This window comes from Nymphaea colorata, chromosome 6, assembly GCF_008831285.2.
Source record: "Nymphaea colorata isolate Beijing-Zhang1983 chromosome 6, ASM883128v2, whole genome shotgun sequence".
Lineage (NCBI taxonomy): Eukaryota > Viridiplantae > Streptophyta > Magnoliopsida > Nymphaeales > Nymphaeaceae > Nymphaea > Nymphaea colorata.
Window position 1 is genome coordinate 6039548 of NC_045143.1, and position 15522 is coordinate 6055069.

The 15522-nt window shown below is 40.0% G+C and overlaps 1 protein-coding gene across 4 annotated transcripts; it reads left to right on the forward strand.

Moving 5' to 3' along the window:
- Positions 1 to 7253: 7253 nt before the first annotated feature.
- LOC116255714 (uncharacterized) lies at positions 7254 to 15118 on the forward strand. 4 transcript variants are annotated; one of them, XR_004172925.2, is made up of 6 exons: positions 7254 to 7637; positions 9159 to 9309; positions 10225 to 10477; positions 13481 to 13868; positions 14398 to 14718; positions 14817 to 14887. XR_004172925.2 is itself a non-coding variant. In XM_031631642.2 (6 exons), exons 3-6 carry the CDS (start codon positions 10248 to 10250, stop codon positions 14865 to 14867), a joined length of 747 nt encoding a protein of 248 aa, XP_031487502.1. In that variant the 5' UTR covers positions 7254 to 7637; positions 9159 to 9401; positions 10225 to 10247; the 3' UTR covers positions 14868 to 15118. The 4 variants fall into 4 exon arrangements, 3 of the variants coding, with proteins under 3 accessions (XP_031487502.1, XP_031487501.1, XP_031487503.1); XM_031631642.2 differs by having other exon boundaries at positions 9159 to 9401; positions 14641 to 14718; positions 14817 to 15118; XM_031631641.2 differs by having other exon boundaries at positions 14641 to 14718; positions 14817 to 15118.
- The last annotated feature ends 404 nt before the right edge of the window (positions 15119 to 15522 follow it).

Here is a 15522-nt window from a genome sequence, read left to right on the forward strand (position 1 = left end):
TTCATAATTCATTCTTTAAGGGTGAATGCAACATGACTCGTTATGCTGTTTGGCGAACTGTCATTGTCTGGGAAGTTCGAATCAAGTTCATAAGTTTGCATAAGTCCAACCGTCGAGGTTGAGTAAGAATTCATCAGTTTACCTTAATAATAAATTGTTACTGTCTCGTGAATTTGTCTAAAAGATTGAAGTAAATTTATAAAGCAGTGTGTTTGATTGGTAAATGAATCTACCAAGTTTTTAGATAGATTAGTGAAACAGTAACTATTTGTTACCGTTGTCAAATGGCTCCTTAGGGATGTGAGCATACTTACCCACACTAATCTCATATAAAGTTGTTTATTTGTATATTTGTATCTCATATGCTTTAAAAAATGCAATTTAAATTGTTAATTGTGCTAATTTAGATATTTCTAGATCTGCCAAGAAATAAGAAAAAAAAAAAAAACAAACACAACTTCGTGGTTGGATTAGCCACTGGGTAGTAGAAGACCAGTGTTTTCGGACTTTAGTTTCTGTTTGTTTTGTCTTGGTCAATCGGCGTTCATCTGAGATCTCCAAAATCTTAGATCCATACATTTAAGATCGGACCCTTCTCCCGTCTGATTTTAAATCTATGGTTTTTTAATATGTAGTATGGATTTAAAATCCAAATTACGGAAATCTATTTTCCAAAACACACATTTTCATGCAGTCCGGAGCTCTCAAACACAACCTTATTTCAATCGATCCATTCAACATCACTGCTACAATAAGCACTAGCTCCAAACTAAACCTGATCCAAACCGCTAACCCAGATCCGAAGTTGCAGTTCGCGCTTCTGATCGCGCCTTTCGTTCCGTAATTCGCGGTGTCCTCCACACATCCAGAACAGATCGACGGTTCAGACGGTGGCCAGGGGCGGCCGTTACTTTCGCTCTCATCCTAGTCAAACACCAATTTCGTCATTCCGTAGCGTCAACGAGAGCGAAAGAGTCATTGAACTCTCAGGAAGGCAATATGAACAAGGACGTCACCCTTTGATGGTTGACACTTTAACCATGGTTAAGTTAAGAGGGAGAAAAACGTTTCCCGCGAAAAAGCAAAAATTTTGACCCAAACAACCATCGTTTTCTTACTTTTCTACCACCACCTGCCTTGTTCCTACCCAGTCAGCGTACGGTGTAAAAGCAAAAAAGGAAGGTGGTATAAGCGTAATTATATAGTGAATTGGAGGCAATAAAATGACAGATATTTGAAATTTTGTGGTCCCACCAATCACATGTCCCTGACTTCCGTGGGACCCAACAATGGAGTGGTAGTGGGACCCAGCCTTGGGCCCCACCCTAGGGAATGCAATCGGGTTTTCGGTATCGTCACAGGACCCGTTCCAGACCCGGTCCACGTTCATGAGGCTCTCGTTCGGGTCTGGATATTACGAAGATTGTAAATCCGTAATACTGACTCAGTTTAAGCGCTCTGAATATAACGTGACGTTACGAGTTTTAACTAGTTCCATTTACTATGGGCGACGAAGGTTTTGACTTCCTTTATAGGAACCAACGTCGGTTTGTAATAAATATCGTCCATAAATTTGTGATTTCTCTGTTTCTTATTCCTCCAATTAAATTTGGTTAGTGCACAAAATGAATTTGAGTTTCTGCATGTAAACAAAATTTCGGTATACGTCTGATTCAATCAAACCACTTCAAAAAGTAGGATATGAAAAGAAAAGATCAAAATCCTTCAATAAGTAACATCCAGTCAAATTTGGATTCGAATTTGGTTTCACATGAATATCTAAACAGATTTGGAGTCGAATTCGGATTCGGCTTCATATTAGATATCTTATCTCCAATATTCATACATTTTGAAGTTTGGTTTTTAACATATCAAGTTGAAGTCCAGATTGGGTTGTGTTCACAAATAGCCAGATTTGAAAAAATAAAATTTGGATTTGGAACGGTCTCAGATTGTAATTTTAAAATTTGGATTCAGACATGATATAGACTTTTATTCATTTGTATTCAAGTCTGGATGTGAATTAAACATGTAAACATCTGATGAATCATACTTGGTAAAAGGCACAATTTATTCAAATATTTAGGAACAAAATTATTTCAAGTCATGTACATCCAAACCCATAGACATGTAAAGGGTGCCAAGTTAAAGACTTGTCGTTTTATTGCTTGAGAAATGTTCATAGAGCGATCCAATTATCTGCCTCAACATGTGGATCTGGATAGAGGTCCAAAGATCTGTGATTGACATGTTTATCCAGATATAGCAGTTATCAGGTCCAACTCAAGTGATTTGAAGATAGTCAAGGACTGTTTCAGGGTCGTATTGACCATAAATCATTTTCTTTTAAGATCGGTTTTCAAAATTCTCTACAAAATTTATGCAGCAATTGTGGGATATTTTTCACTTCTTGATATTGAGATCAGATTTTTTGGTGCATCAGATCTTTTGATCACAAGAAAGTATGAGAAAAGACAAAATTCTTGTGAGATTTTGAACTGGTGTCAGCCACCTGCTGGATGTTGCTGGATGACTAGACAATGTGAAATTGTCGCTAAAATTGCTGGAGATTAGACAATCCGGCATTTTTAAAGGTTGCCAGATGACTAGACAATGTGAAATTGTTGCTAAAATTGCCGGAGATTAGACAATCCGGCATTTTTAAAGGCTTTTAATCATCTGGCAACATCGGGCACCTTATTGATTTCATATCGATATAAATTACATCCACTGATCCACTTATAGAATTTTAAACTATTACTTAATACATTTTAAAAAATTTATTTTTAATAAAATTATACATATTTTACATTTATATATTGTAATTATTTTTAAAATATTTTTACATCGTTTTTTTTTTTTCATAATGAGGATTGAGTATCTCGAGTCTCTCCTCTTATGTTTGATAATCGGAGACGTTTTTATTCAGGCGTGCTTCATGCACTAAGGATTACCTCGTGACGATGTTTTGAAATGGCTATTTTGCGGCGATCGTTTGATTGCTTAAACTATACGCCGCCGATTCTTTTTCCTGACGGTACAAGAAATCAAATCTTGCGTTGCACACTAAACATAATGAAATGATTTAAAAGTGTCAGCATTTCAAGGAAAACTTCGTATTCTTATGATTTATATGTGAAAAATTGTCCGAATTAATATAAAGTTTCAAAATATGATCCATAAATTTAATGAACTTGATTTCGCGTTATTTTGAGGCAAATGGTTAGTCTCAAGCAAAGTCTAGGAAATTATATTATGTCACTCAAGTCAAATCAATTCGTGTAGAAAAATAATTTAAGTAAGTTCATAAGGAGTTTAATTTATTAGATGTTCACATATTCTGATTGGAATATAAATGAAAATATGTTTAATACTATTTGAATATGATAAATGTATATAATGTGAATGGGACTTTTATTTTCACATTTGAATCTGAATTAAGTGTTAATTGAATTCAAATCACATTATGATATATTAGCAAATTACTTTCAAAAAACGTTTTGGATATTGGGTGTAGGATATTTATTTGAAACTGAATTGGAATATAAATTTCAACCCATATACAAATTCAATGAAGCATTTATTTAAAAAAACTGAAATCGGATGTTTTTTTTTTAATTTGAATCCAAATTTTTTTCTTATTCAGAAGTTATTTTGTTAATGTCAGCGATTTCTGAAATAGTTCCATCGAATATCCAATCTGAATCTGATCTATTGACATCTCTAAATATCATATCTAGTAGAAACGGATGCAGTGTGTTTCGCGTTAAAATAGTGCATTTTTGGGATCCAAACTGGCCAGATTTGGATCAGTTAAGTAAATAGCAAGTCAGTCAATCATATTCGACCTGCTTGCATTCCAGTTCAAATCTTTATTCAAATCACCTGATCCACACGATATCGGAATCTGATGCACAGAGCTGGACATTTTAAATCCTAATACATATCCAGATCAAAAGTTTGTAGAATCTGTCTTTGGATTCAGATCGAATCCAAATCTCCCTATTTATTATCAGAGTTCAATTAACTTTAGACTTTTTCCCGTCAAAAGCAATCATATATCCATATCTGGTTCCATGAAGACAACTGATTCTTGGATTTAGTGATCTGGATCTGCTCCAATTCACTTAATCGACAAATCCAGTCAGATCCAACTATATGTTGAAATTTGGATATTCGAGGGTGCACAGATGACCGGGAATAAATTTGGCAGCTTAAAAACCTAATTCAAATTAATTTAACCTTTTTTTTAAGTACTTTGGATTACAAAACAACTCTTTTTGAAGGTATCATACACAAAAACAATTTTTTCTTTATTTTATGAAAAAAATGTGGGAATTTTTTTTTTATTTTGAACTTCCAAATTTAATTGTAAAATCCTTTGACCAAAGCTAGAAATTTTTACAAATGGACATTGATTCAATACTTTTAATTTAAACCTTAAAATAATTAGTTAAGCCTTTAAAAAACACATCACAAAATACTTAACATATGTAATCTAGTTTTAAAAACCAATTGTAAAACATTAAAATAAGTATTTTAGTTTTTTAAACTAAATAATATACTAAAATATATGGGCATCTTTAGATTTTGAAAAAAAAAAGAGAAACTACTAGTTTTATTTTTCCAAAATTTTAAATTAGTCATTGTGAAAATTTTAAAAATCCCGAAAACCCTTAGCAGCTAAGGATGCAATAGCTTTTCTAACAAGAAGGAATTCACCAAACCCAAGCACAACAAGAAGGAAAAAAGATGACTATTGAAATACTAAAATAAATACTAAAACACATATCATAAATACTAAAACAAACCGATTAGTTTTAAGATTGCGTCATAATATATTAAATTAAATTATTTGGTTTTGAAAACTCTTCCTATATTATTAAAATAAATAACATAGCTTTAGAAACACATCACAAATTACTGAAATAAATAATATACTAAAGAAACTTAAAATGTTAGGTCACTAAAGAAAAAAATAAAATAATGGCTTTGCCCATGCCCCTTACATGCATCAACTTCTTCAACAAAAAGGAATTTATAAAAACACAAGTAAAATTCTTATTACAAGTAAGCCTGGTTATGGGGTTGACCCGACATTTGAAAACCAGGCCCGAGCCCCATACAAGCTCACCTCGATTAAATTAAAATGTATATTTTTAATAATCCATAAATACAATTAATCGTAATAAACTATTATAATTATATATAAAAATAATAAAATATATATTTAAAAAATATTATCAGGCCCACACGAGTTGAGTACTTATTACTCGGTGGTGGGTTGACCCGATGCTCAGACTTAACTACAAAGACACCTGTAAACCCTTGGGCCATTTAAGAAACAGAATCTGCCTCTTCCTTCTTACCTAACTTTCTCAATAAAAAAGAATTACAAAATTACAAGTAAAATTCTTACAACAAGCTGAAAAAAATGATCATTGCTAGATAATAATTCAGGAATTTAAAAATTAGACTAAAAATATTTAAGCCTTTTTAAAAACGATTGGAAAATACTAAAATAAGGAATTTAATTGTAAGAACACATCGTAAAATATTAAATTACGTAATTTAGTTTTGAAAATGCATCGTAACGTGCTAACTTAATAATTGAGTTTTTAAAATGCATTGTAAAATCCTAAACGAATAATATTCTAAATTATATGGTTCGTAATGTATCAAAGCTTACATGTTCCACAATAAGGCGTAGCCAAAATGGGGCTGATAAGAGCAACCGACCTCCTCATCAAATTTTTTTTAAATTGTAACAATTCAGTCAATTAAATTTTGACAATTAAAAAAAAATTAAGCATTTTAAATGTGATTCATAAAAATACTAAAATAAGAAATTTAGTTTGATAAACACATTGTAAAATACTAAAATAAATAATTTTGTTTTAAAAACGCATCCTAAAATACTAAATAGGTATTACACTAAATTATGATAACTCAAATAGCAGCGGCATAGCTGATAAGAGCAACTGACCTCCTTAGATTTAAAAAAATGCAATTACTGGTTATAATGTTCATATATTTTAAATTAGCCCTTAAAATTTAAACAAAACCCCCAGACCCGTCGGCTGTTAAAGAAAAAAAAAAATGGTTACGCCTACCGCATGTGACAACTTCTCCAACAAAATTGAATTTACATAAACACAAACAAAATTCTTCTAGTTACAAGAAGGAAAAAAGGATCATTATTGGGCACTAATTAAATAATTTAAATTTAGTCATTCAACAAAATTTTAAACCTATTCCAAACATGTTATAAAATACTAAAATAAGTGATTTTAGTTTTCAAAAATGCATCTTAAAATACAAAATAAATGATAAACTGAATTATATGAGGGTTCATGTGTGCAATTGTTCATGCATACCCACGTTGATCTCCGTCGCATTTTGTGGAAACTTAGATATATGCAATGATATACGGACTTATGCATATAACCAGCTTTGCTACTATCGATAAAGCCATCGACCTGAGATTTAAAAAAAAAAAAGTAAATTATTTGTTTTAATTTTGAAAAACTTTAATAAAATCAAATCAAATCTCTATACCTGATCGAGAAATAAATCCGAATTAAATCCAAGACGGACCATTAACTTACACACGCTAAACAGTGCTGGACCCAGTTAGTCCGAAATCCGAGCTACGTATCCAATTGGCTCGAATTTGGCGCCTAATTTTGAGGATCTTTCCGGGAACGGATCCGATGAAGCTGACCCGAATCGATCCACCGCGTCGGTTCGCCTTGGAAGTCGCGGGGCCTACGCCACTGGAATCCCATATTTATATTTTCCACATTTTAAAAATAGGAAAAGGATACGAACGACATTTTTCGTATGCCCAGGGGCGAAACGGACTTTCGAGGGCGTCGGCCTCGCGCTCCGCCTTTTCCAGAGCGGCGAGCGAGAGCGTCAGTCCAAATTAAAGGAGCATTACCGCGCGAGGACATTTTCGTCATTTGGGCTCCGGCGCCCGTACCGGTTAGGGCTGCGGTCACCTGACGCGAGGGGCGTGACCGCGACCGGGCGCCGGACGGCTCACCGCTGGCGGTTTATGCGGACGGGCCGGGTGAGGACTCAGCAACCAGCCTCGTGTGCGTCAAAACGGAGATCCACCGTCCGTTTCCGGGATCAACGGCTGAGCCGTCTAGGGAGATGAGGGAGAGGACGGGTCTGGCATTAGGGGAAAAAGGTGGGGGCAAGGCGGGAAAGGCGCGATATATAACCTGGTGTTCGTTTTGAGAGGGAAGGAAGGGAGGGGAAACTAAAGCGGAGAAGCGAGTTCTTCCATCTCTCTTTCTTTCTCTCGCTCTATCGCTCGCTCGCTTTCTGTGTTCTTCGTTCGTTCTCATTGAGGCGGAGCTCTCGCCGCCCGGAGATAGCCGGCGGTTTCGTGATTCATTGGAAGAAGGTCTCTCCGGAGTCCTTCGTCCGACTCTGGCGTCCTGCATTCCCCGTGCGAGCGGACGAGTCCGAGCTTCTTTGGAGGTTTTCTTCGGCGATTTTTCTTCCTTCTTTACTGAGATTTCGAGGTCGGAAGAAAGATCGACGGAGAGACTCCGGGGCGTCGTCCGGGTTTCTGATTGATTGAGTGTCTTGGAGGCTTGTGGGAATTTAAGAGATTTGTGAAGGTAAAGCGATTCGAGCGGTTTTCGCGATGAATCTAACTCGTGGGTGCCGATCTTCAAGTGTTCTTTTCCTTCCGGAGGGTCTGAATTCCCATACCCGTGAAGAATTTCTGTTTTCTCGAAACTCGGAGTCCTTTTGGTTCAGGGATTCGGGACGATGTAGTTCTTCATCCGAATCTGCGCTCATGTTTTTGAACGGAAAGACGAAACGTGATTTCGAAAAGAAAACCTTCGAAATCTTCAAGCTTTCTGGTCTACTTTGTGGGATTTGAGTGAATTTTCTTTGCCGATCTTTTTAGCCGCGAAGAAACAGCGTGCTGGTGTTAAAACCGGACTCACCTTCGGAACTGCGTCAATGAGTGTGTTTTCTTCTGGGAATCTGAATTTCGGGTTTTTTTCTTGGCATTCAGATAACTGCTTGGGATTTCAGAGGCGTTTTCCCGAGTCGGTGATTCTGATTTCTAGATCCTGCCTTTTCTTCACAGCCATACGAATATTTATCTTCTTTCCTCTGGTCCTTTTTACTTCACATTCTCTTGTCTTCTTGGGATTTCAAAGGCGACTTCTCATGCACGTTGAGTTGAAGTATGCATCTGTCTTTGTCTCTTTGAAATCTCTCACAACTTTCCGAATCATATCGATCAAGTAATTTTCTTTGACGGGATTTTGATTTCTTTAAAATTTTTGCCGGAATTTTGAGTTTTTCGGCCGTTTTCAGCAGTCTTCAGTAGTTCCTGAGATTTCATAACAAGATAGATGCTTCCGTGAAGCCGGTCTGGTAGGGCTTCCTTTTTGTCGGACGTGAGCATTTGAAAATTCTAGTTTTCGTTTTCTTCGTTTTGGATTTTTTTTTTCTTAGATAAGATTGGCGAGCGTTTCAGGTATTCCGATGACCAATTTTTACTTGATTTGCATTCTTTTTAGCTTGTTTTGCTTAGTTTTCTTTCAGATATTGAAGATCCGTCGTGTTTTCTTTTGTGGTTTTGTGGTTCTTCGGGAAGCCGGTCCTGGTTTTTTAATCCGGCTGGAATTTCAGTCTCATTTGAAGAATCCTGTTTTCCTTTTGCATCTCAACTTTTCTTGAGAACTCACAGAGCGATTTGTTATTCACGTTAGGCCCACGTTAGATCCGTCTTTTGGTTGTACATCTTCCATAATCATGTTAGTGAGATGAGGATACCCATCCTGATCTTTATTTAAGTCTTCTGAGATTCATGCTCCGATGTCGGAAAGGTTTGGCTGTTCCGAGTTGATTTCTTCTAAGTTTTCTTTTTCTTAGGAGATTGCATGATCCCCTGTGATTAAAAATGGTCTTCTGTTGCTTGGAATCAGTTGCGTAAAATTTCTGTAACTGTTAATGGAGGCTTTTGATGTTTTTATTTTGTGGGAATGTATTTTAGAATTCTTCAGGATTTTACGAGAAATACCTCTCCATTCGCGGTTTAATTATCCCGATCTATCTTGAAAGAAAATACTTTAATTACCTGAGGCGTAATTCCTGATTCTCTCCACCTTCCGGTGCAGGTCATTGTGTTCAAGGATAGGAACGAGCGGAAGGTAGCCATTCCGGTGCGCTGCGTGTAAGTTTTTGCTAAGAAAGTCGAAGAAGAAAGTCTCTGTTTGGTGCAGATTGAAGGATTCGGAGGGTCCTTTCGGTCCCGGTTGTTCGTAAGAGGTAGAGTTGCCAGTCCGAGATCTATTCTTTCCAAAGCAAAGCATTTGTGGGGAGCTCCGAGCTTTGTTGTTTTGGGGATACTCACAAACCCGGTAGGACATCAGATGCTTTATTGCTTTCCTTCTGCCACAAAGGTTATCCCCCACCTTTGTTAGCCTTCTTTCTTCCCCTCCCACCGTCCACCTTTTCTGTTTTTTCTTTTTTTCCCTAATCTCTAATTATGCTGACGTGCTTCTGAGAAGCACGACCGGAGAAGCTCTTTCTTACGTGACTCTCTGAGGTCCTACCCTGGTGGATATTTTCACCGGCAGCAATTTCCAAGTCGGAATCTTAAAATTCCGGGGAGTGGGGTGATTCTTACCTCATCCAGCGGAGTCACGCTGGAACCGTTTGACGTGTTCTTTGAGTCATCTCCGTTGTCCCTTATTTCCTCCCCTTGCTGGGTATAGCACAAAACCTCGACATTTTCCATTCTTGACTCGAACTCCACCGACGCTTAGGCGGACTACCAGCAGTTCCCGATATCTCGCCTATATAACCTGGTGGGCCGCACGCCTGTCGCCCAGGTCGCACCCAGGTCTGGCTCCCTCGCCACATTGATCTAGGCCTGATGGCAGCTCCCTTTCCGCCGGAAGCTCGTCTTGTCATCTTCCCGTCGTCTCTCCTTTATAACGGTAAAGGCTCAAGGCCGAAGTCTGGATCTGCTCGGGGTGAAACTTTCACCGTGTCAATTCAGAAGGTACTGGCTCTTCTGAACTCCTCATTGGAACCGCCTTGGCCGTGACGCTGGTTAACGACCCGAAGGGGTTACGGTTTCTTGCTGGGCTTTGGATTCTTTGCGTTGGGGGCGTAACTTTCTCGAGTGTTAGACGTTGACTGACCACAGTAGTTTCTTTTCTTGTGCCGTTGATGCAGGTTTGAAACAAAAAAGGGGCGCGATGGAGAAAGAGGTGAGGAGTCTTAGGGGTTCCCGACTGCCGGAGCCGGACTTATTCTTGCAGTGGGGCCACCGGAAACGTTTAAGATGCGTCAAAGTCCAGGTTAAGGATGAGGCCACCGAGAAGACCACCTTTAAGGTGGACAGACGCGTCGTGAAGGCCGACAAAGAATCGCCTTTCGTTCTTCCACCGTCGTGCGCAGGACAGCAGCATCTTAACCGGCACTCCAGGTAGTCCCTACCTTCAATATTTGTATGCGTTTGAATTTTCATTGGGAGGAGGACCCGCTACCCTACCCCATCCGGGCTGATGGTAAGAACGGAGTAGTTGCCCGCGATTTTCTTGGTGCGGGGTGGGTTTTGAATCCAGGGGAGCCCTCCGTCTCTCTTCCCTGCCCTATTATTGCTGCCTTAGTTTGGTCGCCTGCTTTATTAGTTCCTTTTTCCTTCTTCTTTCTTCCGCTGAATCATTGAGCAAACTCGTGATCACGGAGAGGAGCGTTTCGGGTCCTTGAAGAACCGCCACTATTAGCCTTAAATGGCATTGGTTGGCATTTGAGGGCGAAGGGGAAAAGGAAAAGGTTTTTTCGCAAGGGAAAAGGTTTCTTGGCTTACTTGTGTTAGCGCACAAACTGGGGAGGGGGGAATTTACGGTCGCTTAAGTTTAATTGAGTATGGGAGGTCTTGCATTGAGTTATTGTCTTTATATGGTAGGACCATGGTGATGTCAGGCTGAATGGGGGAGGAATCAAACCGGAGTTTGATGTTATAACTTATTGTCTCAGGACGAGCCAAAAAGGCGGGCGAATTAGTTAGAGCAAGGCGGGCGAATTAGTTAGAGCAAGGCGGGCCACACTCGTAGATTCCTTTCTGGTTTTTAGTCTCATCCTTAGCCGTTCCCCTGTTCTTTGGTAGCCAGCGTCCTAGTTGGTTCCCTTTGCACTTGGATCAGTGGTAGCGTTTGTTTAGCCCCACGTTCAAAATTACTCTTTGGGCTCAGTGGGAGATTCGTTTTTCGTCACGATGCATCGTTGGAGTTCGGCGTTTTTTTACCGCCTGTATTTGGAACTTGCTGACCGCCTTTGCTGATTCTTGAAATTGATGGTTCTTTGGAGAATATTTCCAAATTTGGGTTCTCTTTTAATGGGCTTTATTATTCTTCACAAGTGGGTTTAGATGCCGGTTTAAGTTTTGAAACGAATTTAATACTCCTTTTGCTTGAATTTGGTCAGTTTTGCTAGAAGATGAACTTTGTGAAAGTTTTCGTGATTAAACATATGAGGGTTATATTTTGATTGTTAAATCTTGTTTCGCAAAAGGTGGCTTTTACCCCACCTCTCTCTCATATATTAGATTCTGTAAACTAGAATTCTAAAACCATATTTCTGTCTTGAAGTTAATTAGGTGGTTAGTGGCTTTTGATAACTTAATGGTGAACAGACTCGTGAATTGGTACAGTTCGTGACCGTAACCCAAGTGTAATGGGAAATTGCTGCGGCTATATACATTTCTTCAGGAACTTGTCATTTTCCACGTCCATCCCTTATCCTCTTAATTTGTTTTTATTGCACCCCGTCAAGTAGGGAAGAGTCGCAATAGTTTGCAACCTTCCAAAGTTCTGCTCCCTTGAAAACGCTGTTTTGATTACCACATGGGGCCTGGTGATATATATATATATATATATATATATATATAGAGAGAGAGAGAGAGAGAGTTATGCTCCCTTGAAAACGTTGAGTTTATTATCACATGGGGCCTGGTTACACACACACTTAAGACTTTTCCGCGACTAGTTATAGGGCATGGACAGTTCGTGTGATCTGCTTTTTGATGGGTTTATAAGGTTGTATGTATGTTGACCATTACACAATGGTCTCAGCTGACTTCCTTGGCCAGTTTGACCTCCTGTCGTTTTTTATAGCATGGTACCAAGTTTGTTTTTTGTTTCACGTTGATCTTGTATGCTTTTTTTCCCCTCTCTATTTTACTGCTAATATTTGGTTATTTGGTCTCATGTTGGCATATTTGCCATCTGTTCAGACTGCCTCTTCGAAGAACAATTGGTGATGTGATCCACACAGTCCTAGCGTTTTCCATCTCCCTTTCTCTTTCATCAAGCAATCATGGGTCGAATTTTAGAGGGCTGGTTCCGTCCCCTTTTGCTTCCCTTCTCTTTGATCCAGCAATCAAGGATTGACTTTTAAAGAAGGCTCCTTTTCTCTCCCGTCCGTTTTACATCAAGCAATCAAGGGTGGACTTTTATAGAGGGCTGGTTTGGTCCCCTTTTCGCTCCGTTCTGATTGATCAAGCAATGAAGGATTCTTTTACAGGGTTCTGGTTCGTTCCCCTTGCCTCGGTTTCTTCTGCCGAGTCTGGTTGCTGTTGCCCCTTGGGATTGCGATATCTTTTCTCAGGCTATCTCTTTGTACCTACCGTTTATTATGGTCTTTTTCCATCTCCTTGTTTAATACATCTCTGCTTTCCCTTTGCTTGCCTTCCTGCAGTGGCCTCGGTCGTCCTCTTCTGTGTTTGTTGCTTTTTCTTTTGTTCTTTGTCGACGTGTCAACTATCACTGCCTTTTCTTTTTAACGTTTCCAGTTTTTCACTTTTTACTGCCATCCATGGCGGTTTAAGAGGTTGACGTGCCGCCCCACCTCTCTTTTTCCTTTGTTTCCCTTCGTCTTCTCTTCCTGGCATTCGTGTGACCATGAAATGTCGCCTTCCTGACTCAAACCACCCATGATCGTCGATTCTGAAATAGCTCACGATCAACAGGCATCTCCGGCTGTTTCTTGCTTTTCATGTTCTCTCCTTTCAATTTCTAGGCCTATTCTTTCACCTCTTGATAGTTTTAGACTTAGACGTGGTGGAAAGTTCCCTCTGTTCGTCTCTTCATTATAGCTTGTCCGATCTTGGACGACTTTCTAATCGTAGGAAAATATTTAAAATTCCAACCCCGAAAGGAGGAACTCGGCATCTTTGTGGTGGATGTTCGGGGCATTTCGGTAATTAAGCGTGAAAAAGTGAGTTAGGGGGATTCCCTTGCTGTTGGTCATTTATGTATTGCGTGGGCTGGGGAGATTGGGACTCTTCCACAACCTGTTTTGGATTTCTTTTGTTTGCAAGAATTTCCATTATCATGTAGAACTTTTCTGTCCTTCAAATTAAGCTTTCTCTTTCCTCACTTTTTTTCTTATCCTGGGTGCTCCTATCTCTCTGGTACTTTCCGGGCAGGAATTCGGAGTCATCACCTCTATTGGGGATGGTGATGAAAACCCTAGGCAACGGCGACCACGAGAAGAGCGAGAGGCAGCAGCAGGGCCACCACCAGACGAAGGTTGGGGGAGGCAAGAACGGATTTTCGGCTCATCAGGACGCCATGGTGGTTTCTACCACCACTACCGCCGCCGCTGCCGCCACGACGGAGAAGAAGGGCTCTAACAACCATAGCGGCAGCAACGGGGCCAGCGGTGTGCATCACACGAAGGAGACGTTCGTGTGGCCGAAATTCATCATCGCCCTTAGCAGCAAGGAGAAGGAGGAGGATTTCATGGCCATGAAGGGCACAAGACTCCCCCAGCGGCCAAAGAAGCGGCCAAAGTCCGTCCAAAGGACGCTCAACGTGAGCCTTCCTCCCCCCATCTCTGATTTATACAAATCTTCAACTGCATTTGCCTTTTTTTTCCCTTGTGTTTTCTACTACCACACCCGCAGGTCTTCTGATTCCTGTTTGGACGGTAAAGTCCACGATAGTTTTTAGGCTTCTAGCGTGTTTGGTGTGCGTATACTTGCAGCTTCCTTTCCCTTTATTATTATTATTAATATTTTTTTCAAGGTGGGTGGGGTTGGTGTGTTTTGTCTTCTTGTAGCACCTTGTTTTGCTTTTAAAAAAACGCAACCCACAGTGCCCCTACCATAGCCATACCTTTATTTGTTTTTAACCTAATAAACAAATGAAGGATGAGTCCCGTGACAAAGAAATAAGATTAGAAAAAGAGAAGACGACTGTAATGTTTTTTAGAGTTGAGATAACGTCTAAGAAGACACAAGGTTTTTTTTTTTTTTTTTTTCTCTCTGTGTGGAGTGGGAGAGTGGTTTGCTTCTTACAGGAGCAGTGGGTTGAGTAATTGCCGTTTGGGTTGTTGATTCAGGGGGTGCGGTTTTGGTTGGCGGAAATAATAAAGTAATGGGTGATGGTTACAGCACAGTGGAGGCCTCACCGCCACTTGCTTGTGCGCGTTTGGCCAAGGATTTGCCAACATGCCGACCATGTGTTATTCCTTCAAGGCGAAGGATTCCCTTCTCTGTCTTCCTTCCATACATACGAGCGGGTAGTCCAGAGAGAGAGAGAGCATGGACTGATGGTCTGGATTTTTTTTTTTTCTTTGTTGCAGCTGGTAAGCCCAGGCTCATGGCTCTGCGACCTAAGCCATGAGAGGTACGAAGTCCGCGAGAAGAAGACCTCGAAGAAGGTATACACCCCCATAATATTTATTGTATCGACCATCATAATTTAGTTTTTTGTTGGCTGCCGATCCGACACTTATCTTTTAAATTTAATCGCTTGCAGAGGCCAAGGGGTCTGAAGGCCATGGGGAATATGGACAGCGACTCGGAATAGAAGTCGTGATTTAATTTTGTAACCAGGAGATGAAGGGGTTAGGCTTTTCTTCGTATTCGTCTGATCATCTCTACATATTCTTTGAAGCCCAAAGGATGATAGCCTGCTACCAAGAGAGAGAGAGGGAGAGAGAACGAGAAAGGGAAAGAGAAGGGTTAACGTGTTTCTGAGGGTTTGGGGGGGGTATTAACGGCGTTGTAAAGCTAACAGTTTGGTTCAGTTCAATAATGGAGGCATCTCTCCTGCATTCATCTTTTCTTTCGGCGCGCTGCATTCGGTTGTGTGCGTGTTCATGTTCGCGCCGTGCACGCACCTTCCCGCAGAAGTAACTGAATTAAATCGAGGTTTCTGGTGCGCTGGCAGGAAAAGGGCGAAGAAAATTTTAGCCTTTTTCATGCCAAGGGAAAAAGTAGAAAAATCAAAAACAGTCTCTTCAGCTGTCTGTGCTGCTCGGCTTTCATGAATGAAATGGCTACCCGCCCTCTGGACGGTAGTTCTGGTAGGCGATCTACCTTCTTCCATGGTTCATATTCAGACAAGGCTGCCCCACCACTATGACTCGGACTGCAGGGATATTTGACCAATAAAAAAATCTCTAATGGCATGGCAAGTTTGAACGCCGTGTTTCTCATTCTCCCATCAGTCCAAGGCTCAT